Here is a 27,500-nt window from a genome sequence, read left to right on the forward strand (position 1 = left end):
ATGATCGTTTTTTAAAGGCCATTTTCCCCGCTAGAGCGGGGGTTAGCCTTGCGGGCCCCATGACAATCATGGTTCCCTGTTTGAGGCAATGTTTTTATGGCGGATGCCCTTCCTGACGCCAACCCTTGGTCACGCTCTTTCGATGCGCAGGGATACGGTGTACCTATTCTAACCGGGGTACACACCGTGATCATTCATCCCAGCAAGCTGGTGCTCAATTTGCCGACCTCGGAAGGATGACAGGCTGAGTCAACCCCCCTGGTGTTAATTCAGCGATCGACCGGGATTCGAACCCAGGATCCTCGGATCCCAAGCCGGCATCCTGACCGCAAAGCCAACACCAGGATTGGAAGAACAATATAGCCTATTTTATTCCAGGGGGTCCCAGAATTACCCACCAAAAAATCTGTTGCGATCGGTTCAGCTGTTTTTGCGGTACCTGGGAACAGACGGACGGACAGACAGACAGACAGACAGACAGACATTTGGTGAATTATAGTAAGAAAAATTACTAGTGGTGTATTCTTACACATTGTGTAAGCAATAATGAACCGTGCTTCATACGTAGGTACATAATAAATAGAAGCTTTATGATTATAGGGAAGCATCACAGACCTCCTGTTAGATATCAATTGAGGTTTTTATTTTCCAGTTTACAGTTAAATAAATTACAATTTTCAAATGCTAGATATCGATTGAGGTATTTTTTTTCCGGACGCTTTTACGCTTTTTTTTTTTAACGTAAAATTTCATTTATGGATGCTTTCCGACCGTTCTGTGATTACATTTTTTCCCGGTGTATCGGCTTTGATGTCGGTTGGCACGAAAAGTTTTTACGCCACCCAGAAGGTGCCGAACATCAATATTAGTCTGTGAGTGGTTTGAATAAGCTTCAATATATTCGATTTACGAGATTAATAGGGGATGAATGGTGGGGCTTTAGACACATTACTGACTGGAGGGGCCTCATCTTATTTACTTCTGAACGTTTAATCTGCTTCAACTCAGCAGGATAATTCAAATTTTCCAAAAGCAAATAGCAGAACACATACGGACACAAACCCAAATACTAAAAATTAAATAACTACATGAAAGAGCCTCTTTGTAAACAATGTTCCTGGGCTTGTCCTTTTTTTTTTTTCTTTTTTCTTTTTTTTGTATCCAAGATCGAGGCTCGTGAAAGAGCTAACATTAATCACACAAAAAGTCAAACCGACACATAAAACACAAAAATAAGGGGAGCGGTAGACAAGTTGGGGAGAGAGGGGGAAGGACACAAACACATTTGAGAGCAGGGACATCGGGAGAAATGTTGGAGGGGGAGGGCTTGGGGGGAGGTGGGAGAGGTATAAAACACATGAACACTGCAAGGACCTCCAGGAAAGAAGTTGGAATTTCAAAAAAAAGTGTATCTGGGGTGAATTAGCGGGGGTAGAAAAGATCAAGGTTTTGGATGGGGGAAGATAAGAGATAGTGGTGAACAGCTGTTTTAAAGACCTGGAGGGAGGAGTGGGATTGAAGGGAGTGGGGGAGTTTGTTCCAGAGGCGGGAAAAAAGGGGTATAAAAGAGTGAAGGTGAGCAGAAAGCCTAGATTTTGGCAGTTTAACCATAAGAGGATTGCAGGCAGATCTTGTGCGACCTGAATGAATATTGGGGGGGACAGAGCACAGAGAGAGCTGGGGGAGCAAGGCCGGAGAGGAGTCGGTAAAAGACAGAAAGACCACCAACCTGCCTGTGGTGAGTGAGTGAAAGGCCCTCGGAGTTAGCTTCATCGCAGGAGATTCCAATGATTCTGAAAGCTTTGGTTTCAACAGCGTGAAGCCGAGCTAGGTGTGAGGCAGGAGCACCGGCCCGGAGGGGGGAACAGTATTCCATTGAGCTGCGGATGAAAGCCTTGTATGTGGTGAGGAGCTCAGGTGTGCCAAGGAAGGACTTCGCACGACGGAGGATGCCCAGTCGGTGACTGGCTTTGGAGGCCAGCTTGGAAATGTGGTTTTCCCAAGAAAGATCATGGCAGATACTGATAGTGAGACCCAAAAGCTTGAGCGACAGAACTTCTTGGAGAGGATTGTTGAGAAAGTAGATGGGGGGGTTTTCCAGTCGGTCTTTTCGGAGAGACATAGTAAGAGTGTGAGATTTGTCAGGATTGAAAGACATGTTCCACTTGTTTGACCAGTCTGTGATTTTGTCCAGGTCTGCAGAGAGTGAGGAGGCTGCAGACTGCCGATCTGAGGGATGAGGAATGGAGCGGCAGATGGTGGAGTCATCAGCAAAGAGATAGAGAGGATTTTCCAGAGAGTCGGAGAGATCATTGATGAAGACCAGAAATAGCACAGGGCCCAGAACACTACCTTGGGGAACTTCAGCCAGAACAGGAAGGGGAGATGAGAGAAATCCATTCAGGGCCGCACGTTGCCTCCGATCAGAGAGGAAGTCCGCAAGCCATGAGTGGAGATTTCCATGGATACCATCGGAGGAGAGTTTGGTGAGCAGAGCTGGGTGCCAGACCGTATCGAAGGCACGTGATATGTCAAGTGAGACAGCTCTGATTTCCTGTTTGGCATTGAGGACCTCCATCCATTGTTGAGACAGCAGAAGCAACATGTCCAGAGTAGAATGACCTGGTCTGAATTCCAAATTGATGATCAGAGATCAAGCCATTGGAGAAGAGGAAGGATTTGATATCCGAAGCAATGATGGATTCCATGACTTCGCTGATAATTGGAAGCAGACTGATTGGTCTGTCGTTGCAAGGATCTGTTTTTGTACCTTTTTTGTGTAAAGCGGTAATGTTTGCTGATTTCCAAGATGCTGGCAGATGACCTTGAGCAAAAGAGAGGGTGAAAAGAACAGAGAGAGGGTGAGATAGAGTGGCAGAGCAGGATTTTAGGACCCGTGGGCTAATGCCCTCTGGTCCAGTTGCAGAATCAGAGTCGAGGTTTGACAAAAACTTTTGCACCTTGTCAGCAGAGAAGGACACAGAGTCCAGGAGCAGTTGGGTTCGACTGGGAAAGGTGGGAACAGAGAGAGATGAGTTTGGGAGACAAGATTTTGAGGCAAACACAGAGTTGAGGCATTCGGCTTTGTCACGTGCGGTGTCAACTGTGTAGCCATTTGAGGTAAGGGAGGGGATGGAGGGGGAACAAACACCAGAAACGGATTTGACCAGAAGCCACCAGGATTTGGAGGAAGGAGACAGGTTTGAGAGTTCAATCTTGAGTGTGGAGAGATAGTGCTTCCTGGCACTCCTGAGGGTAGACACACACTTGTTCCGAGCTTGGTGGAAGGAACTGAGATTGCCTTCAGTTGGATTTGCCTTCCAAGAGGCAAAGGCAAGTTGTTTCAGGGCAACTGCTTCACCACAAGATTCAGTGTACCATGGACGGGAGGAAGGGTAAGACAACTGAAGACGAGATGGGATAAATCTGTGCATGAGAGAGGGAGCAGTTTGCTTTTTTTTTTTTTTTCTTTTTTTTTTGTATACAAGATCGAGGCTCGTGAAAGAGCGAACATTAATCACACAGAAAGACAAACAGACACATAAAACAAATAACATCGGGAGCGGTAGACAAGATGGGGAGAGAGGGGGAAGGACACAAACACAACATTTGAGAGCAGGGACCGAGAGACATGGAGACATCGAGAGATCTGTGGGAGGGAGAGGGCTTTGGGGGGGAGGCATGTGAAGGGGGGGAGGCATGTGAAGGGGGGGAGGCATGTGAAGGGGGGGGGGTGGGAGAGGTATAAACATATGGACACTGCCAGGATTTCCAGGAAATAAGTTGGAATTTCAAACAAGGTGGATCTGGGGTGAATTAGTGGGGGTAGAAAAGATCAAGGTTATGGATGGGGGAAGATAAGAGATGGTGGTGAACAGCTGTTTTAAAGACCTGGAGGGAGGAGAGGGATTGAAGGGAGTGTGGGAGTTTGTTCCACAGGCGGGAGAAAAGAGGAATGAAAGAGTGAAGGTGAGCAGAGAGCCGAGATTTCGGCAGTTTAACCATCAGAGGGTTGCTGGCAGATCTTGTGCGACCTGTAGGAATATTTGGGGGACAGAGCACAGAGAGAGCTGGGGGAGCAAGGCCGGAGAGGAGTCGGTAGAAGACAGAAAGACCACCTACCTGCCTGCGGTGAGTGAGTGAAAGGCCCTCAGAGATAGCTTCATCGCGGGAGATTCCAATGATTTTGAAAGCTTTGGATTCAACAGCGTGAAGCCGAGCCAGGTGTGAGGCAGGAGCACCAGCCCATAGGGGAGAACAGTATTCCATTGAGCTGCGGATGAAAGCCTTGTATGTGGTGAGGAGGTCAGGTGTGCCGAGGAAGGACTTCGCACGACGGAGGATGCCCAGTCGGCGACTGGCTTTGGAGGCCAGCTTGGAAATGTGGTTTTCCCAAGAAAGATCATGGCAGATAGTGAGACCCAAAAGCTTGAGTGACAGAACTTCTTGGAGAGGATTGTTGAGAAAGTAGATGGGAGGGTTGTCCAGTCGATCTTTTCGGAGAGACATAGTAAGAGAGTGAGATTTGGCAGGATTGAAAGACATGTTCCACTTGTTTGACCAGTCTGTGATTTTGTCCAGGTCTTCAGAGAGTGAGGAGGCTGCAGACTGCCGATCTGAGGGAAGAGGAATGGAGCGGCAGAGAGTGGAGTCATCAGCAAAGAGATAGAGAGGATTTTCCAGAGAGTCAGAGAGATCATTGATAAAGACCAGAAAAAGCACAGGGCCCAGCACACTTCCTTGGGGAACTCCAGCCTGAACAGGAAGGGGAGATGAGAGAAATCCATTCAGGGCCACACGTTGACTACGACCAGAGAGGAAGTCCGCAAGCCATGCATGGAGATTTCCATGGATACCATAGGAGGAGAGTTTGGTGAGCAGAGCTGGGTGCCAGACCGTATCAAAGGCCCTTGATATGTCAAGGGAGACAGCTCTGATTTCCTGTTTGGCATTGAGGACCTCCATCCATTGTTGAGACAGCAGAAGCAGCATGTCCAGAGTAGAGTGACCTGGTCTGAAACCAAATTGATGATCAGAGATCAAGCAAGCTTTGGAAGAATTCCCAGGAAGAATTGATGTCAGAGGCAGTAGAGATGGCAGACCAGTCCAGATGATTGATGGCTGCTTGCAGACCGTGCCAGTCAGCCTGAGTGAAATGCCAGACTCGTCGGCGCTGAGGAGGCTCTCCGAGAATGGCCAGAGAGATGTCCACTTTAACAAGCACATGATCAGAAGAACCGATTGGAGCAGAAGAAGAGCAGCAGACATTTGCAGGGAAGTTTGTCATAACCAAGTCCAGAAGAGAAGATACTCCATTGACTGCGATCCGGGTCGGGAAATTGACAGATTGTGTCAGTCCCAATGAGTCGCAGAAGTCCTTTGCTGAGGTGCCATGGCTGGTGAGAGAGGAACCCACACTCAGCCAGCTGGCATGTTGACAGTTGAAGTCGCCACATATGAGGAAGAGAGAGTTTGGATGAGTTTGTAGAAGTTGGTCCATGTTGTCCGACAGCGAAATGTAAATGGAGTCATCACTGTTTGGAGGACAGTAACACCATTTGAACGTAACACCAAGTACACATATGAACAAAAGGTGGGAGCGGAGAGGAAGCCATAGCCAGAGGTACTCCTGGGGGTAGGGTGGAGAGAGGGCAGTGCAAGGAGAGTGAGGAAGAGAGTTTTTGATAAAAATAGCCACCCCACCACCAGGACGAGGCTCAGGTCTATCATACCGGAGGAGGGAGTAACCAAAAAGAGATATTAAGGAATCAGAGACATCTTGAAGGAGGAAAGTTTCTGTTAAGCAGATCAAGTCTGGATTATCAGACGCACCCTGAATGGAGAGATCAATCAGGTTTGAGCGAAGGCCCCGTATGTTTGAGGTCCATACCTTTAATGAGGAGAGAGGGGGATCATCGGGTGCAGGCCAGGGGAGGGGAGGGGAGGGGTTGGGTCAGATGAAGGATGAGTGAGAGGGGGAGGTAGGGAGAGCAGTTGATAGTGTGTCAGAGATTACAGAAGAGTTACAAGAAAGGGAAGGATGAGGAGGACGAAAGGTTTGATGGTGATCGGATGAGGCACAGTGAGGGGTTGTTTGAGGGGGGGGGGGGCAGAGGAAAGTAGAAGGTTGGGGGAGGTGGAGGTATGAGATATAAGGGAGATGAAGTGGGGAGGAGGCAGCTTTGAGAAGGAGGTGGGAGGAGGGAGAATTTGGGAGGAATGGTTGGGGGGGGGGGAGATTTGAAGGGGAGGGGTTGGGGGGAGTTTAGGAGGGGAGGGGCAAGGGGGGAGTTTAGGAGGGGAGGGGCAAGGGGGGAGATTTGGAGGGGAGGGGCAAGGGGGGAGTTTAGGAGGGAAGGGGCAAGGGGGGAGTTTAGGAGGGGAGGGGGAAGGGGGGAGATTTGGAGGGGAGGGGCAAGGGGGAGATTTGGAGGGGAGGGGCAAGGGGGGAGTTTAGAAAGTGGATGATTAATGAAAGATGAACATTTATAGCAAAATGGGTTATTGTGATTTTCAAGTTAGCGATCCGTTTAAGAACGATTGAGGAGGGGTGGAATGAATGAGAATTTAGAGCATGTAGTGAGAAAGAATTATAAGAGATTGAATATTTTTTTGAAATGGAATGAGTTGGAGAGGAAACTGAAAGGAGCCTTTTAAATAGGAAGAAAAACAGCATGTTGTACTAAACCACTGAATAAAACACTGCAGGGGAAAGTTTAAACATATTTAAACAGAACTGTGAAGAATAGTCTTGTATTCACAAAGATACCAACGGGGAGAGGGAGCCTAGAGGGACAACCACGAGTCACTTGAACATGGCAAAAGGTGGAAGGCAAGGCGATAATGGGGGCGGGGCGAACAGCACACGTGGACAGAAGTGCACAATGTGACAAAAGCACACGAGGAGAAAGGGAAATAAAAGTTGTTGTTTTTTTGGTTTTTTTGGGGTGGAGGGGTGGAGGGGGGGGGGGGTGGAGGGTTGGGGTTACAACGTTAGACAAAGAGTAGATCTTCGGGGAAGGTTGGGGGAGACGGGAAAATCTAAAGAACCCTGGTGTTGGGCTCGCGGCTAGGGTGCCGGCTTAGGATCCTAGGATCCTGGGTTCGAATCCCGGTCGATTGCTGAATTAACGCCAGGGGGGTTGACTCAGCCTGTCATCCTTCCGAGGTCAGCTAATTGAGTACCAGTTCGCTGGTAATTCCCTGTTTGTCGTTAAAGGCGGCAAAAAGGGTTGGCGTCAGGAAGGGCATCCGGCCGTAAAACATTGCTTCAAAAAGGGGACCGAAAAACAACAACAACCACGGTTCCCGAAAAGGCCAACCCCCGCTTTGCGGGGAAACATGGCCTCTAAAGGTGGTTATTATATATATTATATCAAAAACAGCGAAGGAAGGAACAAACTTCGACGGGGGAAGCATTAGGCAAGGCCGCAACACGCACGGCAAACAGAAACGATTAATTTATGAAAGATAAACACCGAGAAACTTCCAAGGGACACACTATTGGTGGTTCACACACCGAAAGATAAATACAGTTTCGACAAAATACAATTGTGAACAATGACGACTTTGAAAACGTGGAGATCGTGTACAGCTTCGAAAATCCGTCAATCCATCTGGTCCGTCTTCCGTCTTCTGGTGCAAAGGATTCTAAATGTCTTTCATTGCCTACACGAGAGCATCCAATATAAAGCTCCACATGAGGAAAACTAGGAGTTGTCAAATTTAGTTAAACCACCTGTAAAGATTGTCCTTGAGCCCTGTTAATGGACATTGCAAAGCTGAGTTGGAGGGGGAATTTAAGTCTCTTTAATTCAAAGGCTGTCAGTTGGGTGAATGGTATCCGAGGCGGAAAGACATCTTCACTTTTGAAATTGCTCTTGAAAGGAAAAATCTCGACAAAACAACGCAATTCTCACACAAGTCTCACTGTTTTGAACTCGGGAGGAAAATGCGATGTGGAGAAAGTGAGAAACTCAAATTTGCCGTCGGGGGAGGGGGAACAGGGGCACGTCGAGGCCACAATCGATAAAATCGATAACAAACCGCCACAATCGATAAATAAATCATGAATTTCGAATTTAATTTAGCGATATCATTATTAGCCATGGTCATAAAAAAAACGAAGTCGCCCATGTTCAACAGGAGGTCAAATTTGCTCTATGCATCAACTGTGGTGGCGATTGGCCCAGTAGTTTGGGTGTTAATGGCGCTTCACACACACACACACACACACACACACACACACACACACACGCACACGCACACGCACACACACACACTGTTTATTTCGATTTTATTTTTGTGTTTATTTTGCCTGCCACGCACCTTCCTCTACAAGCCCAATATAACCCAACCTCCTTTTTCCCATAGGCCCTTGGTTTTAACTTCCGCAGTTTTGGATATCAGGGCACTTTTCAGGAACGTAACACCAATCAATATTTAAGGGTTTACTGTACTACTCTAACAGCCCCAATGAATCCTACTTTCTTGTGGGTCAGCTGCAGGAGATAAATTGGCCGTCTTTTTAATGAAACGTTTGATCAGGTCAGATATTTGACGAGAGCTGGTTCAGGCAGGAATTTGTAGTGTTCTGGATGCCTGTGATGACTGTTCAACTCCTCCTGAAAGACTGCTAAAATCTTTAATGTCCATCATCTAAAACTATTGAGACATCCCAAAGCATCACATCCATCTGAGGCTCAACGTTCAAAGTGAAACTTTGTGACGTTTTGTCTAAGCATTATTTTATTAGTCAAAATGTTACTTGGCATATTGGACGATTGTACAATTTATAGAAATCAAGAATTATGAGATTTTCTTGCAGTTTAACCTTTTGTAAATGCAGTGTGTGAAAATGTTATCACCTTTAAGGAGCAACAACTTGCTCATACCACATGCATGGTTATTCACCAATAATCGCAATGCTTTGTTTGAATTCTGCAGTTGAAACTGACACTGAAGTTGTTCTCTGGCCAAGGTGCATACCTCCCCTCGTGCAATCAGAAATGTCACGTATGACCTTGTGATAATCCCGGCTAACTTTTAGTTCTGGGTTTTCATCTAATTGACTACCCTCTGCATGTTGCATGAACGCACATGATTTAATCCTTTGAGAGCAATTTCTCATTATCCCAGGCCAGATTTATCTCCAAATCCAGGACGGTTTAAAATCAAATGAGTTGATTAAATATTTGAGAAACAGACATACATTTTATTATTTTAGCAGTATGTTAAAAATGGCGATATTTGTTCGCTCGTGTGCACTTTGATATGTTCCTCTTTTGTGTATTTTGTTTTGGGCCAACTGGTGTTGGCTTAGCAGTTAAGGTGGCTGCTTTAAGATCTTAGGATCCTGAGTTTGAGCTCCCGTCATGCCGTTAAATAACACGAGGCGGATTAACTCAGCCTGTAAACCTTCCGAGGTCAGCAAAATGAGTACTAGCTTACTGGAAACGGGACACTGCATCAGCGGCACAGCCATGTGCAGGGGCGCCGCCAGGGATTTTGGGCCCCATGAAATGATATCACAATGGGCCCCAATGCAGCACGCGCGCACATTTTTTCCCCGACATTTTTGCCAGGAGGTTGAAACAATGCTCATATTTCTGCATACAGTATGGAATTCACTATTTGATGCAAGACTGATACCCACACAAGCAATGTGCTAAAGGCCATCTTTTACAGTCAAAATGTATTTTTAATGGTAAGAATTACAACATACATTAACCTCTTCAATTAAAATAAATTAACATTATCATCTATAGAATGATATGAATGATCGTTTTAAGGCCATTTTCCCTGCTAGAGCGGGGGTTAGCCTTGCGGGCCCCATGACAATCATGGTTCCCTGTTTGAGGCAATGTTTTTATGGCCGGATGCCCTTCCTGACGCTAACCCTTGGTCACGCTCTTACGATGCGCAGGGATACGGTGTACCTATTCTAAATCGGGGTACACACCGTGATCATTCATCCCAGCAAGCTGGTACTCAATTTGCCGACCTCGGAAGGATGACAGGCTGAGTCAACCCCCCTGGTGTTAATTCAGCGATCGACCGGGATTCGAACCCAGGATCCTAGGATCCCAAGCCGGCACCCTAACCGCAAAGCCAACAGCAGAGACTATAGACTATAGAATCAGCTATAGAGACTATAGAATGATATAACAAACAAAATATTAAAATCAGCAGCAGAGTATACATACAAGTATACATACCAAGTGTAATGATCCAATATCCACAGCCATGCCATTTAGTTATCACTGGTCCTTGCTCAGCCTTACACACCAAGAGCCCAGCGCCGAGCCTTGTTGCTGGCAAAGTCACTGATCAAGGCTTTGAAGTCCAGCTTTCCAGCCAACTGACTTTCAATGGACAGCATGGAAAGACTGCAAAGCCTGGTTAATAATTTAATGTTGAGAATTTTTACCTAATGTTCTAATAATTTTTAGGGCCCCTGTCAGTGGAGAGCCCTTGGAGTCATCCGAACTTTCCCCCCCCCCCCTTACAGCATCCCTGGCCATGTGGTCCCATAGATACATGAAGGTGTACCGAATGAAAATGATTGTGGTGGTTAACTGCAGGAATTGTAATGGCTAAAACAACACTCAAATCAGTATGTCATTTCAGCACTTGATTATTGATGACATGTCCTGTTTAAATTCCCTATGCTGGTGATTTGTCCATTGTCTCCTCACGTTTTTGATGTTGATGTAAAAGTACTGAAACGTTGATGGGATGGAGTGGTGACCACCCACCATTATGCATTGTTAATGTAAATAATTCCATGTCTGCGTCTACAGTGCCTTCAGAAAGTATTTACACTTGGCCTGGGTGATAATGAAAAAACTTATGTCACAATAATCGATCTTGTTATCACGATTATCACGATAATGTCATGATAATAAAAAATAATGTAATTAGCACCTTGAGAACCATGTAGCATACAATAACAACCCACATAAGAACAAACTGAATATCCGTAGAGTTACGTGTATTAGTACTCTTTATTTCATAATTCTGTTGCACTTTGTTGAAAGTCAAACCTCATTTTGCCTGGAGGAATTCGCTTTGCTCCATTTGCCGAGTGACGAGACAAGCAGTTGATAGGGAAAGTCTGGCTTTGTAAGCATTATCAAGCTACCTACGAACGGAACACACCAACCAAGCTGCATGCGAACATGACAAACCAAACAAGCTGCATGCTAACAGACAACACCGAGCAAGCTGCATGCTAACAGACGACACCGAGTAAGCTGCATGCCAACATAACACACCGAGCAAGCTGCATGCTAACATAACACATCGAGCAAGCTGCATGCCGACATAACACACCGAGCAAGCTGCATGCTGACATAACACACCAAGCAAGCTGCATGCCAACATAACACACCGAGCAAGCTGCATGCTGACATAACACATCGAGCAAGCTGCATGCTAACATAACACACCGAGCAAGCTGCATGCCGACATAACACACCGAGCAAGCTGCATGCTAACAGACCACACCGAGCAAGCTGCATGCCAACATAACACACCAAGCAAGCTGCATGGTAACAGAACACACCAAGCAAGCTGCATGCTAACAAAACACACCAAGCAAGCTGCATGCTAACAGAACACTCCAAGCAAGCTGCATGCTAACATAACACACCGAGCAATCTGCATGCTAACAAAACACACCAAACAAGCTGCATGCTAACAGACGACACCGAGCAAGCTGCATGCTAACAGACGACACCGAGCAAGCTGCATGCTAACACAACACACCGAGCAATCTGCATGCTAACATAACACACCGAGCAATCTGCATGCTAACAGAACACACCAAGCAAGCTGCATGCTAACAAAACACACCAAGCAAGCTGCATGCTAACGGAACACTCCAAGCAAGCTGCATGCTAACATAACACACCAAGCAAGCTACATGCTAACATAACACACCGAGCAAGCTGCATGCTAACATAACACACCGAGCAATCTACATGCTAACATAACACACCAAGCAAGATGCATGCTAACAGACGACACCGAGCAAGCTGCATGCTAACATAACTCACCGAGCAATCTGCATGCTAACATAACACACCAAACAAGCTGCATGCTAACAGACCACACCGAGCAAGCTGCATGCTAACAACACACCGAGCAAGCTGCATGCTAACATAACACACCGAGCAAGCTGCATTCGAACATAACACATCGAGCAAGCTGCATGCTAACATAACACATCATGCAAGCTGCATGCTAACAGACCACACCGAGCAAGCTGCATGCTGACATAACACACCAAGCAAGCTGCATGCTAACATAACACATCATGCAAGCTGCATGCTAACAGACCACACCGAGCAAGCTGCATGCCAACATAACACACCGAGCAATCTGCATGCTAACATAACACATCATGCAAGCTGCATGCTAACATAACACACCGAGCAATCTGCATGCTAACATAACACACCAAGCAAGCTGCATGCTAACAGACGACACCGAGCAAGCTGCATGCTGACATAACACACCGAGCAATCTGCATGCTAACATAACACACCGAGCAAACTGCATGCTAACATAACACACCAAACAAGCTGCATGCTAACAGAACACACCAAGCAAGCTGCATGCTAACATAACACACCGAGCAATCTGCATGCTAACAGAACACACCAAGCAAGCTGCATGCTAACAAAACATACCAAGCAAGCTGCATGCTAACAGACACTCCAAGCAAGCTGCATGCTAACATAACACACCAAGCAAGCTACATGCTAACATAACACACCAAGCAAGCTCCATGCTAACATAACACACCAAGCAAGTTGCATGCTAACATAACACACCAAGCAAGCTGCAAGCTAACATAACACATCGAGCAAGCTACGTGTTAACATAACACACCAAGCAAGTTGCATGCTAACATAACACACCAAGCAAGCTGCAAGCTAACATAACACATCGAGCAAGCTACGTGTTAACATAACACACCGAGCAATCTGCATGCTAACATAACACACCAAACAAGCTGCATGCTAACAGACCACACCGAGCAAGCTGCATGCTAACAACACACCGAGCAAGCTGCATGCTAACATAACACACCGAGCAAGCTGCATTCGAACATAACACATCGAGCAAGCTGCATGCTAACATAACACATCATGCAAGCTGCATGCTAACAGACCACACCGAGCAAGCTGCATGCTGACATAACACACCAAGCAAGCTGCATGCTAACATAACACATCATGCAAGCTGCATGCTAACAGACCACACCGAGCAAGCTGCATGCTAACATAACACACCGAGCAATCTGCATGCTAACATAACACATCATGCAAGCTGCATGCTAACATAACACATCATGCAAGCTGCATGCTAACAGACCACACCGAGCAAGCTGCATGCTAACATAACACACCGAGCAATCTGCATGCTAACATAACACACCGAGTAAGCTGCATGCTAACATAAAACATCGAGCAAGCTGCATGCCAACATAACACACCGAGCAAGCTGCATGCTGATATAACACACCAAGCAAGCTGCATGCCAACATAACACATCGAGCAAGCTGCATGCTAACAGACCACACCGAGCAAGCTGCATGCCAACATAACACACCAAGCAAGCTGCATGGTAACAGAACACACCAAGCAAGCTGCATGCTAACAAAACACACCAAGCAAGCTGCATGCTAACAGAACACTCCAAGCAAGCTGCATGCTAACATAACACACCGAGCAATCTGCATGCTAACAAAACACACCAAACAAGCTGCATGCTAACAGACGACACCGAGCAAGCTGCATGCTAACAGGCGACACCGAGCAAGCTGCATGCTAAGATAACACACCGAGCAATCTGCATGCTAACAGAACACACCAAGCAAGCTGCATGCTAACAAAACACACCAAGCAAGCTGCATGCTAACATAACACACCGAGCAAGCTGCATGCTAACATAACACACCGAGCAATCTACATGCTAACATAACACACCAAGCAAGATGCATGCTAACAGACGACACCGAGCAAGCTGCATGCTAACATAACACACCGAGCAATCTGCATGCTAACATAACACACCAAACAAGCTGCATGCTAACAGACCACACCGAGCAAGCTGCATGCTAACAACACACCGAGCAAGCTGCATGCTAACATAACACACCGAGCAAGCTGCATTCGAACATAACACATCGAGCAAGCTGCATGCTAACATAACACATCATGCAAGCTGCATGCTAACAGACCACACCGAGCAAGCTGCATGCTGACATAACACACCAAGCAAGCTGCATGCTAACATAACACATCATGCAAGCTGCATGCTAACAGACCACACCGAGCAAGCTGCATGCTAACATAACACACCGAGCAATCTGCATGCTAACATAACACATCATGCAAGCTGCATGCTAACATAACACACCGAGCAATCTGCATGCTAACATAACACACCAAGCAAGCTGCATGCTAACAGACGACACCGAGCAAGCTGCATGCTAACATAACACATCGAGCAAGCTGCATGCTAACATAACACACCATGCAAGCTGCATGCCAACATAACACATCGAGCAAGCTACATGCTAACATAACACACCAAGCAAGCTGCATGCTAACATAACACATCGAGCAAGCTGCATGCTAACATAACACATCGAGCAAGCTGCATGCTAACATAACACACCAAGCAAGCTGCATGCTAACATAACACACCAAGCAAGCTGCATGCTAACATAACACATCGAGCAAGCTACATGCTAACATAACACACCAAGGAAGCTGCATACTAACATAACACACCAAGCAAGCTGCATGCTGACATAACACATCGAGCAAGCTACATGCTAACATAACACACCAAGCAAGCTGCATGCTAACATAACACACCAAGCAAGCTGCATGCTAACATAACACATCGAGCAAGCTACATGCTAACATAACACACCAAGCAAGCTGCATGCTAACATAACAGATCGAGCAAGCTACATGCTAACATAACACACCAAGCAAGCTACATGCTAACATAACACACCGAGCAAGCTGCATGCTGACATAACACACCAAGCAAGCTGCATGCTAACATAACACACCAAGCAAGTTGCATGCTAACATAACACACCAAGCAAGCTGCATGCTAACATAACACACCAAGCAAGCTGCATGCTGACATAACACACCGAGCAATTTGCATGCTAACATAACACACCAAGCAAGCTGCATGCTAACATAACACACCAAGCAAGCTGCATGCTAACATAACACACCAAGCAAGCTGCATGCTAACATAACACAACAAGCAAGTTGCATGCTAACATAACACACCAAGGAAGCTGCATGCTAACATAACACACCAAGCAAGCTGCATGCTAACATAACACACCAAGCAAGCTACATGCTAACATAACACATCGAGCAAGCTGCATGCTGACATAACACACCAAGCAAGTTGCATGCTAACATAACACACCAAGCAAGCTGCATGCTAACATAACACACCAAGCAAGCTGCATGCTAACATAACTCACCAAGCAAGTTGCATGCTAACATAACACACCAAGCAGGCTGCATGCTAACATAACACACCAAGCAAGCTGCATGCTAACATAACACATCGAGCAAGCTGCATGCTAACATAACACACCGAGCAATCTGCATGCTAACATAACACACCGAGCAATCTGCATGCTAACATAACACACCAAGCAAGCTGCATGCTAACATAACACACCAAGCAAGCTGCATGCTAACATAACACACCATGCAAGCTGCATGCTAACATAACATCAAGCATGTTGCATGCTAACATAACACACCAAGCAAGCTGCATGCTAACATAACACATCAAGCATGTTGCATGCTAACATAACGCACCAAGCAAGTTGCAAGCTGCTTGCTGATGGAACACACCAAGCAAGCTGCTTGCTAATTGGGACATTTGTGAAGAAAGTCATGTACGACCATCTTCAGACATTTAAAATAACGCCTTTGATGTGGAACTTTATGAAGAATAAATGCAAAGCAATCCCATATTGTGACAAAAATCGGATAAACAAATAAGTAATGAAACATATTACCTGACATGGCCAAAACTCCACACAACGAGGCCTCTCATATTCTCAATCTTTGACAAGATGTTGCCTTGAGTGCTCATCTTCACACAAACAAAACAAGCTGAGTCAAACGGATCGTCGATTTTGACATTGAAAGCAGTTTTGGCGCCTCGAGTCGTTCATTTTAATTTTTTTTGCTTAATGATATAAAAATTAAATTACATCATGTTTAATTACATGCATTGCATGTTATATCACCTGCTTTATTTTATAGTGCTGCATATAATATGGGTATATATTTTGAGAGAAAATAAACACAACGCTAAACGCAGTCAATATCCGTGTTTAAGGTGCGATTTACCTACTACACATGCTCTAGCAGTAATTGGGATAATTAATTTCCATTATTGTTCTCACGATAGCAAATCAAAAGCACGATTATCGTCCCATCGCGATTATTGCCCAGCACTAATTCACACCCCTCGACTTTTTTCACATTTTTTTTGTTACAGCCTGAATTTATAATGGATGAAATTGAGATTTTTTTTTGTCACTAATTTACACATAATACCCCATAGTGCCAAAGTGTAATTTTTTTTAGAACGTTCCTTGGACTTCGTTGTAGAGTTTCTGCTCTGACGTGCACCATCAACTGTGGGACCTTATATAGAAAGGTGTGTTTCTTTCTAAATCATGTGCAATCATTTGAATTGGTCACAGGTGGACTCCAATCAAGTTGTGGAGACATCTCAAGGATGATCAAAGGAATTTGCATGCACCTGAGCTCAATTTGTGGGTTCATAGCAAAGGGGTTGAATACTTATTGACTCAAGAGATTTCAGCTTTTAATTTTTAATTCATTTGTGAAAATTTCTAATGAAAACAAAATTCACTTTGACTTTATGGGGTATTTTGTATAGATCAGTGACAAAAGATCTCAATTTAATCTATTTTAAATTCAGGCTGTAACAACAAAATGTGAAAAAGTCAAGGGGGTGTGAATACTTTCTGAAGGCACTGTATACTTGTGAATGCTTTGTCTGTGGGCCATTTTATAATGGATGTAGACAACACACAACACAACAGGCATTTTCAGGCTATTTTCCCTGCTGGAGCGGGGGTTATAGCCGATGGATGTAGACAAGGATACCTAAAATTCAACAGATTGAATTTCCCCTCTTCCCCACCCCTTTATTAATTTTATTCAATACAACAACTATCCCACTTTTCCCTGTGGGACCATGTAGCTACACCAGCCATGCCATGTAAGTTTGTCTGGATTTCCTGTTTAAAAAATGTAATCAAGACATTGTAAACAGTCTCATTTATGTTTAAAATACAATATATTAGAGTCTAATATGTATTTTAAAAGAACATTTACATTTTGGGCAAATGATTAATTCTTTAAATGTTTATCCCCCTGATGTTGAATTTTAAATTGCTTAAAAGTCATTCGTTAATATAATAATTGTACCTCTTTATTTGACTCTCATTGTGCTACTCTGATGTTTAATTCTAATTTTTTTCACCTCTCATAAGTAAATATCATTATCTTTTGGAAGTATGAACAGCAATATGCATAGTTTTGTTTTTAGGTCATGTCACATTTCAGAAAAGTTAAACTGTTCCTCCATCTCTCAATGACTTACTGTATTTACTTTGTACATCTCACGTTGGCACCTCTCTCTTTACTTTTTAGCTTGGAAACACCACCAACATCCGTGAACCACCCAGACACTGCCGTGGTAGCAACAGTGGTTACCGAGCGCAGTGCACCAATGGATGTGGCGTACTCCTCGGTATTGGAGACACTTTCCACAGCAGCTTCGCCATGCCGGATACCTGCAATAATATGCTCACTTTCTGTCAAAGAAAATCCACAATCTGTATCGTCATACAATGAAAAACTGGAAGTTGATGGCCGGATGTGCGAAGGTTTTGAGCCAGTCGTCGCTAGATCCATGCCACTTGAATTCAGTGCACCCCCAAAGCAGTTGGTACTGAGAAAGGACAAACTGGAAGGGTGTACAGAGCCCGCATTTAACTTACCTCCACAGGATGCATCATTCGAGCAAGCCTTGCCTGTAATCCCTTCTTCAGTTTCCGAAGGTTCTATGTTAGCCCCACCTTATGTGCAGTTACGCCCACCCACTGAAATTCCCGTTTCCAAGTCCCGAAGTGTAGATGAACCTGGAAGTAAAACAGTCAATCCAACGATTCATCGAAGCTCTTCTGCCCCACTGCTTGATGAAGAGGAAACTTCACTAGCACCCCTCTCTTTTCCACCTTCTCTACCAGCTAAGCGAATGCTCTACCACTTTGATTCAGACTTTACGCCAAACCAATCTGGGCCAATTAAACCCCAGCCATTACTTCGGCCACAGTACTGTCCTCCTCCTGCCCGTACTGCGCTCATCCATGCCACCATGGAGACTGAGATTGTGCGCCACCAACTTCCTTCCTTGACCAATGCCCTAACTCCTGCCTCTCCTAAGTCGCCATGTTTTCCGAGTCGCCATGGTTCCTTATCATCTGCCCCACGGTCACCACTTCCAGGACACGTACGCTCTATTGACATACCCCCAGAGATGGATGCTATCGTGTACAACACTCGTCATCCACATTTACATGGGCATTCAGAAAGGTCTAATGCCAATTCAGCAGCTGGGACTCGTACGGGTATGATGTTGATGAGGCCTCGTGCCTCTGAAAGTGACTACTTGTCTCCACGTGAGATCGCCACACTTGGACGTGGCACAAGTGCTGGGTCAGCCGTTCCTGGCAAGCCGCACTACAGCCGCAGCTACACACTGGATGCAGGTTCCATTGGGCAGGTGAGCTTGTGTTTTGATGACGCATTTATGTTTTTTAACCCGTCATGCAACAATACCCCCACATTCGCAGTTCCGACATTTGCGGCAATTTCCAGGAATGTATCCCCCGCTGTATAACATATCGGGTGTTGGGTGTGGCTGTATAACAACTCGAGAGTTCAGAGACTGCCTTACCCCATGCAGTCTTGAGAAAAAGGACTTGGGGAAGGTCTTTAATCTCTTGCACTGTTTTGCACTAATCAAACAGCGCTAGGTGCCACCACATTAGTTTGAATGCTGAATCTCACAGTTACTCTGCCCTCAGGGCATGTTGTGATGGGAATGCTGAATCTCAGTTTTCAAAATACTACCGAACAGGTTTTTGAAAGTGCCAAGATTATGTATATAATTAAATTTATATGAAATAAAGATCTTAAATGCTGTAGGAAAAAAAAAGAAGCTTTTCTGGAAGTTTACCACCAATTGATACACAATCTTTTTCATCACCTTACCGTACTGCTCTCTTCTTATGTGTGATTGGGATGAGATGCGTAGATTTAGCAAAATTCAGAGCCAAAGTACTGCTAAACTGCAATGTTGCAATTCGTGTTCTACAATACGTATTCAAAATATAAAATTCAATTGATATCAAATAGTCCCTCGATCATAAATTGGCATCTGTAGACAGACAGACAAAGTGAACCAACTGCTTAACCTACTTTTTGCTTCACACGAGCGGGGTGATTACAATAAATTTTCAAAATGACCTCCATCTTGATCAATGCACAGTCTAAATTGCTTTCCAAACTGATGAGTTACTCCATTTATTTCAGGCTGAGCCAAGCATTGCTAAGCTTCATTAGCACACGCGATGAGGTGGTTTTCATCCGGAATAACCTCCTTATACACATGTTGACACATTCTTTCCCATGCATAATAATCCACCGGATTAATGGTGGGAGAGTGTGGGGTCACATACCAGGTTGCACGAAGTTTGGAATGCACTTGTCCAAGTATGCCTGTGTAACATTTGCTGTGCAAGATTTAGCTCCATCTTGAAGAAGTATGTAGTCACTCCCACCAAGCTGATCCATGCCAGGTGGAAGGGAATCCTGAAGGACTGTTTCAATAGACGTCATTGCATTAACCTTTGTATTTGATGGTATAACAATCAATTGTGCCTTTCTGAGTGTTAAGACATCAATGGCAGCCAGTACTTTCTTATTGAAGTGATTTTTCGTTGTTATGGGTCACTTGGAAGGAATTTCGGATCTCTTTGCAAAATTTGTGGAGAAATGATCGTTTTGAGAGTTGATGGGTGGCTCCACTGTAAATGCTTTCTCATCTTCAAAGAACACTCCGCTGACCGTGGCTCTGGAAATTTTGCGCAGGAGTTGCTTACTTTAATTAACCTCGTCTCGCGAACTTTTGAGGCACTAGCTTTTGTGAACGAATCCTCTGGAATGTTTTAAAATTCTGATCAAGCCGTTCGCTTCTGTTAATGGAAGACCAGAATTATTTTCAGGTGATGAGCACTTTGGCTGAGACCTTTGCTCCTCCCAGGTTGATTCTCTTGACTACAAACAAGTTGCTCAATTGCAGTGATGTTTTGATGGGGTTTGTAGTGTGCTTTTTATTGGTGCCAATTTGCATTTATCTGTTCAGCCAATTACAGTAGGGTAGGTGTAGTAAGAGGCCTTGTTTAAAGTGCGCAGATGCGCTTCGTGTTTAGGAGCTGCGTTACGACTTACGACACTTTACGACGTTATGACTACTTTGCTACTGACACTTGGAAAAAGTGGACTGGAGTTGACCCGTTCACTGCCTCATTCGCAGCCCGTACTTCTGTGGTGTTCAGCTTTCTTCACCCGTGATTTTGTACTACATGTCACGTTTGCGACCTTACTTGCAACTGGTGTTCAGTTTTCTTCACCCGTCGTTTTCCTGTCATGTGTCGTGCTCACGACTCCTATTTTCAGCAACGGTTTGCATTTTCAGTTTGGGATCATGATTATATTATCGAACTACACTACCGGTCAAAAGTTTTAGAACACCTAAATTTTTCCAGTTTTTTATTGAAATTCACGCAGTTTAATGTCCAGTGAATAACCTAAAATGGTACAAAGGTAATCAGTGAACTGCTTGAGGTTAAAAAAAAAAGTTTAGGTTAGCAAAAACGGGAAAAGAATGTAAATTGCACAGTTATATTGCAAAAAAAAAGGCCTTCTTCAGGGAACAAGTAATGGGTTAACAACTTACAGCTGTTCTGCAGCAATGTAAGTAAATTAAGCCTTGAAAGTTGATGCAAACAATTCCTGCAGGTGTCACAACCTCTGCTGATTACTTGATTACAAACCCCCTGTCTATATAAAAGCAGTATTGGGACAGACTATTATTACACCCTCTGAAGCATTATTTGGACAATATTGCACTGCAGGAAGTAGTATATTGGAAACTGGAGGAAACTCTGACAGGAAGAGGTCTGGCAGACCCAAAGCCACAACAGAATCAGAAGACAAGTTTCTGAGAGTCAACAGCTTGCGTGATAGGCGGCTCACAGGACAACAGCTTCAAGCACAGCTTAACACTGGTCGAAGTAAACAAGTCTCAGTTTCAACTGTGAAGAGAAGACTTCGAGCTGCAGGTTTGACAGGTCGAGTGGCAGTAAGAAAGCCATTGCTAAGATGGCAAAATAAGAAAAAGAGGCTTGCCTGGGCCATGAAGCACCGCCAGTGCACTACTGAAGAATGGAAGAAGGTCTTATGGACCGATGAATCAAAATTTGAAATCTTTGGTTCATCATGCATGGTTTTTGTACGCCGTCGAGTAGGCGAAAGGATGGTTCCTCAGTGTGTGACACCAACTGTTAAACATGGAGGAGGAAGCGTGATGGTCTGGGGCTCTTTTGCTGGATCCAGAGTCGGCGACTTACACAGAGTGACTGGCACCCTGAACCAAAAGGGCTACCACAGTATTTTACAACACCGTGCAATACCCTCTGGTATACGCCTAGTCGGTCAGGGGTTCATCCTACAGCAAGATAATGACCCTAAACACATCTCCAGGCTATGTCAAAACTACCTTCGAGGAAAAGAACAAGACGGTAGGCTTCAAATCATGGAATGGCCAGCACAGTCTCCAGACTTAAACCCCATCGAGCTGGTTAGCGATGAACTGGACAGAAGGGTGAAAGCAAAGCAACCTACAAGTGCAACACATTTGTGGGAACTTCTGCAACAGTGTTGGGAAGAACTTCCCGAACAATATTTGATTTCCATTTTAGAAAGAACGCCACGAGTGTGTTCGGCGGTTATATCTGCAAAATGTGGCTACTTTGCCGAGTCATAACTTTTAAATTAAATTTTGTTAAACAAAATGAGTCTACGATTTCTTTTTTATCTGCAATTGTTTATTTGTTCTATGCTTAATTTCAGAGTACATTGAGACATTAAACTGCGTAAATTTCAATAAAAACTGGAAAAATTGAGGTGTTCTAAAACTTTTGACCGGTAATGTACGTGCGGTGAGCAGATTATAAATGGACGCTGACCATTGATGCAGGAGCGGATTATATTACTCCGTGGACACAACCTCTGATTGACTTATTATTGATGTGCCGTTTCTTGCTTTGTATGGAACTTATGACAACTCACATGTATGTAAGCTGAATAGCTTATGGGATCCTGCTCATACTGGACAACAACACACAACATGCATTTTAAGGCCATGTTCCCTGCTAGAGCAGGGGTTAGCCTTGCGGTCCCCATGACAATCTTCTCCATTTTGCCCTATTTTCTGCATCTCCTTGTTAACCCCCTTGCCCGCATTTCTTCTTCCACCATCTTTAGCCAAGTCTTTCTCGGTCTTCCCCGTCCTCTACTTCCTTCTACATTAACTTCCATCACTCTTCTCAACCAGTCACTTTCATCCTTCCTCAATACATGACCAAACCATCTCAACCTGTTCCTCTTCACAGCATGAATCACAGGCAATAGTCCCATCATCTTTCGCAATTCATCATTTGTCTTACTGGACATATCCTGCTCCTGCAAATCCTGCTCATACTGGACGAAGTCATTTCATCTGTAGTGGTGATTAGGAATCAATAACCTGATTTCCTATAGGTCCTTGCACTCTTAGGTCTGCCATTGGCAACTATTCATTTTGTAGACCCAAACATGTCAATTTTACTGAGTTAAAAGTTGATTGTGTTCAAAGACCTGTTCTTATTGGGAAACATGCCATTTGCTTATTTACACCATAGCCATTTTCTTGCCCAAGAACTTTGTTTACAGCCTTCTCTTCATTAGTTACGAGAAGATAGTATCCATCGCTTCGCTGACGGGAATAGCAATGTTATAGATGTTTATATATGCTTTTAAAGGTGGTGTATAATCAGAAATACTGATTGATAGGGTGGTATTACAGTGATATTAATTAAATGGAAATGTTGAAAGAAAAAGTGTTGAATATAGCAAGCGTTTTCTGAATGTAATCAATATGAGAAATTGGGTTGAATGTTGAATGAGAATCAGTATTATTATAAGTGAAGAAGAAGATGGAGGAAGAGTTCGTTTTAATGTAAATTGAAACCGGCCCATCTATCGTCACCTTACTCAACTATATCATACTAGTTGCAGATTGCCTAACATCTGATTGATAACGCTGCTGATTGCGTAGGGGGTACGTTGTTGCTTGATTAGGACAATTGTTAACAGATGCATGCCGAGACCGAGGTCCTTTTATATGATCCGAGCTGGAAGCCCGTGGTAAATGACCACGATGTAAAAAAGGACGCTTTTTATTCTTGTCTTGATTGAAAGAGCTCAAAAAAATTAAAATCACATTTCTTAACAATAAAGATGTCGCAGCACATCCTTGGTTAATATTGGTACCTTAGTTCATTTCACACAATTAAAGTGCCGATGTTTGGTTCATATTGGATTGCAAAATTTCCCTATCTGGGGAGGGGGGGACACCACCTTCTCAGACCCACCTCACCCACACCCCTGCCCCTCCTAGACACTTCATCCCTTCATAGAACCTCAACCCTCCTCCATAGACTGTCAACCTGTGCTCCCAGACCACCATGCCCACTTTCGCCCCCACACCCCCGTCCGGCCCCTTACACCTCCCAGCCCCTCCTTCCCCACCCCCCCTCCCCCCAGCACTCTCTCTCATGCACTTTATACCAGATGCCTCCATGAAGACCAGGGTCCATACCGTTACAAAGCCCCATGACGTGATCATTACAAAACTTAGCATTCTTCATACAAGTGTTTCACTGACGATTTTGGATGCAGCAGGCTGTTGTCACGTGGTTGAACTGCCATACCACCATCTAACGCCAGGCGTTACTTTCTCTTTACCCTTCACCAAATTGAAGCAGTATTATTATTTTCCCGTAAGTTTGCATTAATTTGAAGCAACCTTTACTTAATAATTATAAATTTCACCGAAGTGTGGATTAATTAGAAGCAACTTTTACGTAATTTATTATCTCCGAGGATCATTTCCATGGTTCGGGGGGAACAGACAGACAGTATTAGCCTTATAAATATACTGGAAAAAATATTGTGAAATTCCAAAATCAACATATTTTTTAACATGAAATATATCACGAAATATTTCTAAAGAGCAAATATATATTTGAAAAAAATTCGGGACCGTTTGAAGGAGCTGCCTGTTGCCTTATACACCGCCCAGTAGTCGATTTGATATTTCCTGAACCTAGAAATGTTCTTTCCTCTGAACTTTTTTTGTTGATTTGTACTCCCATGGGGTCCTAGAACAAATTCAGCTTGGTTGCCCAAATTGCAAGTTTGGGCAACTCTGGTAATTTGCATAAATCCAATATTGCCGCCGGTCGCCATTTTGAAAATCTAACTTTTAAACCACTTGCCCAATGCCCAATAATGATATGTAATACATCCTTTAGGGGGTTTTGGGGTGTGTAGAATCTATTTCCGGGGGGGGGGGGTGGGGGGGGGGTGCATGTAAATTCTACTCAGCCCACGGACTAAATGGTTCGATGGATGTGTGGAGTATTGTTGAGAGAGAGGAAGACAAATGATGAATTGCGAAAGATAATGGGAATATTGCCTGTGATTGATGATGTGAAGAGGAACAGGTTGAGATGGTTTGGTCATGTGTTGAGGAAGGATGAAAGTGACTGGTTGAGAAGAGTGATGGAAATTAATGTAGAAGGAAGTAGAGGACGGGGAAGACCGAGAAAGACTTGGCTAAAGATGGTGGAAGAAGAAATGCGGGCAAGGGGGTTAACAAGGAGAGATGCAGAAAATAGGGCAAAATGGAGAAGGTTGTCATGGGGACCGCAAGGCTAACCCCCGCTCTAGCAGGGAAAATGGCCTTAAAATGCATGTTGTTGTTGTTGTTGTTGTACACCTCCCATGAAGATCAAATTTGTGCAGCCTCTTTCTAATGGTAGACTCGTGCACTTTGACATTCACAGTGGCAAGAGTTACCTGTAGGTCCCGTGATGACATTCTGGGGTTCTTATAGACTTCTTTCAGCATCTTGCGGTCTGCTCTCGGGCTGAACTTGCTGGGGCGGCCTGGCCTGAACAAGTTGGCAGTTGTTTGGAATCTTCTCCACTTGTAGATGATCTTCCGGACAGTCGAATGATTGATTTCAAATTGTTTGGAGATCTTTTTAAATCCCTTCCCAGACTCGTAGGCATCTCTAACCTTCTTTCTGAAGGCCTCCGAGAGCTCTTTTGATCTAGGCACGGTGACGCTGCACACTTCAACAACAGAGAGCAAACCAAACTAAATGTCTGAGGTTTAAATAAGACAGGTTCCTCCAAGATCCTCTCGAACGATGTTCTAATCATTTGCACCTGAGCTGGTGCACCTGATTCTAATTTTAGGTATTTGAAGTAGTGATAAATGTAGGGGTGTACTTAGTTTTTCCACATGCGAAACTTGCATTTATGTTTATTTAAATTATACAATGGACTACAAAATGTAAATGTTTCATGATATTTGTTATATTATATCACCTTTATCTATCAATATTGTTGAAATGAAGATCAAATAGCTGTATGTTGAAATATGTTGAAAAAGTCAAAACCTTGCATGGGGTGTACTTACTTTTTCACGTAACTGTGTATATATATATATTGTTGCGGATCTCAAACGTCGGCCTTTTCCTCTTACCAAGAGGGGGTTAATCCCCTTGGCTGTTACTGACCGACGTGATCCTGAAGTTACCCCGTTCCTTCCGGTCGGTATTAGTTAGGGTTACTGGTCAATTTGGTCCTGTTACCTGATTACCAACACCGACCGTGAAGCAAGGAGATAACCTCCCACCCGAGCCGCAGCGTTAGTGGATACGCCGAGCGAAGCGAGCCGTGACTCGGGCCGTTAACAATGACTAAACCCGATTCTGAGCGGTTGCGATCGTGCCACGTTTACCCAATGTAAGAAAGGATGTATGCGATCAGACGAGAGGAAACCAGAGTATAGGAAGAACAAAGATTGATTTATTAACAAATATACAGAAAGAAGAGGAAACAATAGAATGTACAGGATAGGAATAAGAAGAAGCAGAACACAGGGCAGTCTTAAAACAGTCTTATTCTTAATACCCCAGACAAACGTACACACTCACATGGGGATTGTAGATGGTGGATGGTCAGGTAGAGGGTCCGGCGATGGGGTCCAGGCTCCGGTCGGCTCCAGTCCAGGCTCCGGTCCAACGGTGAAACCCGGCAGGCAGCTCCGCGTATAGTTGAGCGCGACCGGACAGTTTTATACAGCGGGGGGAAGCTGTGTCCTGCGTTCGTAATATTTGCACGCTCGTGCTAAACGCCCTCTCCAAAATTCTCCTTTATCAGCGCGCCGTATATCTCATAAGGTTCTTCTCAATGCGCTCTCGCCCATCAGTCATGTAATGCGTGCTTCCAATAAGGGTTCTTTGTAATCACGACAGTCAAGCGCATTAGTCTTGTTACAACGCGCGCGCCTCCAACAAGTCCTCTCAAATGCCAACCTTCCACTCGAGTGCTTCGCGAGAGTCCTGTGAAAGGGCTTTGCGTTCGCGCTTATATAACTCGCCCAAGCGATCACTTCTCCAGCCCAAAGCCACGCCTGCCAGCGATGTCCCTTAAGCCCTGGTTGGCTTGTGAGGGCTTACCGGCCACGCCTTTGACGACTGTATGACGTGGCCACACCTTCTTCTTGGCGTTCCGCCCCCTTTTCTCGGGCCTAACCGCGTGGCTTATGGCGGCGCTTGGGCGGAAGCCCAGCGAGGCTGCGAGCAGCTAACATAGGCGCAAAGTAAATTGGGAGAGCCATAGGGCACCGACTGTAGGGACGCGCAATGGCGTAGCTTGGAGAGGGAGGTTGCAAAATGAACAGATTGGGGACCTACTCCTTATTTAATTGACACAACGTAGATTCAACTATTGGAAACACGGCCTTATCTAAAACACATACCAATGAAATAACTGAAGTCCTATGGTGGCCTACGTGTTGCTTGTGGACTAACTAGGGGTGCTACTTTGAACCTTTTAAAGATGGGATATTTACAAGAAAGTGTGGGTTCTAAAACCGCAACAATATTGTTACGGACCGCGGATAAGATGTTGGTTTGCCGAGCGGATGGCA

General features: G+C 44.7%; 1 protein-coding gene across 9 annotated transcripts in view; it reads left to right on the forward strand.

The window, feature by feature from the left end:
- LOC137428300 (leucine-rich repeat-containing protein 7) overlaps window positions 1–27,500 on the forward strand; it is a 252,817-nt gene that overhangs the window by 188,020 nt on the left and 37,297 nt on the right. For all 9 annotated transcript variants that reach the window (XM_068118239.2, XM_078777036.1, XM_068118245.2 and 6 more), the window contains one exon: window positions 17,757–18,891. In XM_068118239.2, coding sequence (XP_067974340.2) covers window positions 17,757–18,891 — 1,135 coding nt within the window. The remainder of the gene's footprint in view (window positions 1–17,756; window positions 18,892–27,500) is intronic.

The sequence above is a fragment of the Myxine glutinosa genome, chromosome 1 (genome assembly GCF_964187855.1).
Source record: "Myxine glutinosa chromosome 1, kmMyxGlut1.1, whole genome shotgun sequence".
Taxonomy (NCBI): domain Eukaryota; kingdom Metazoa; phylum Chordata; class Myxini; order Myxiniformes; family Myxinidae; genus Myxine; species Myxine glutinosa.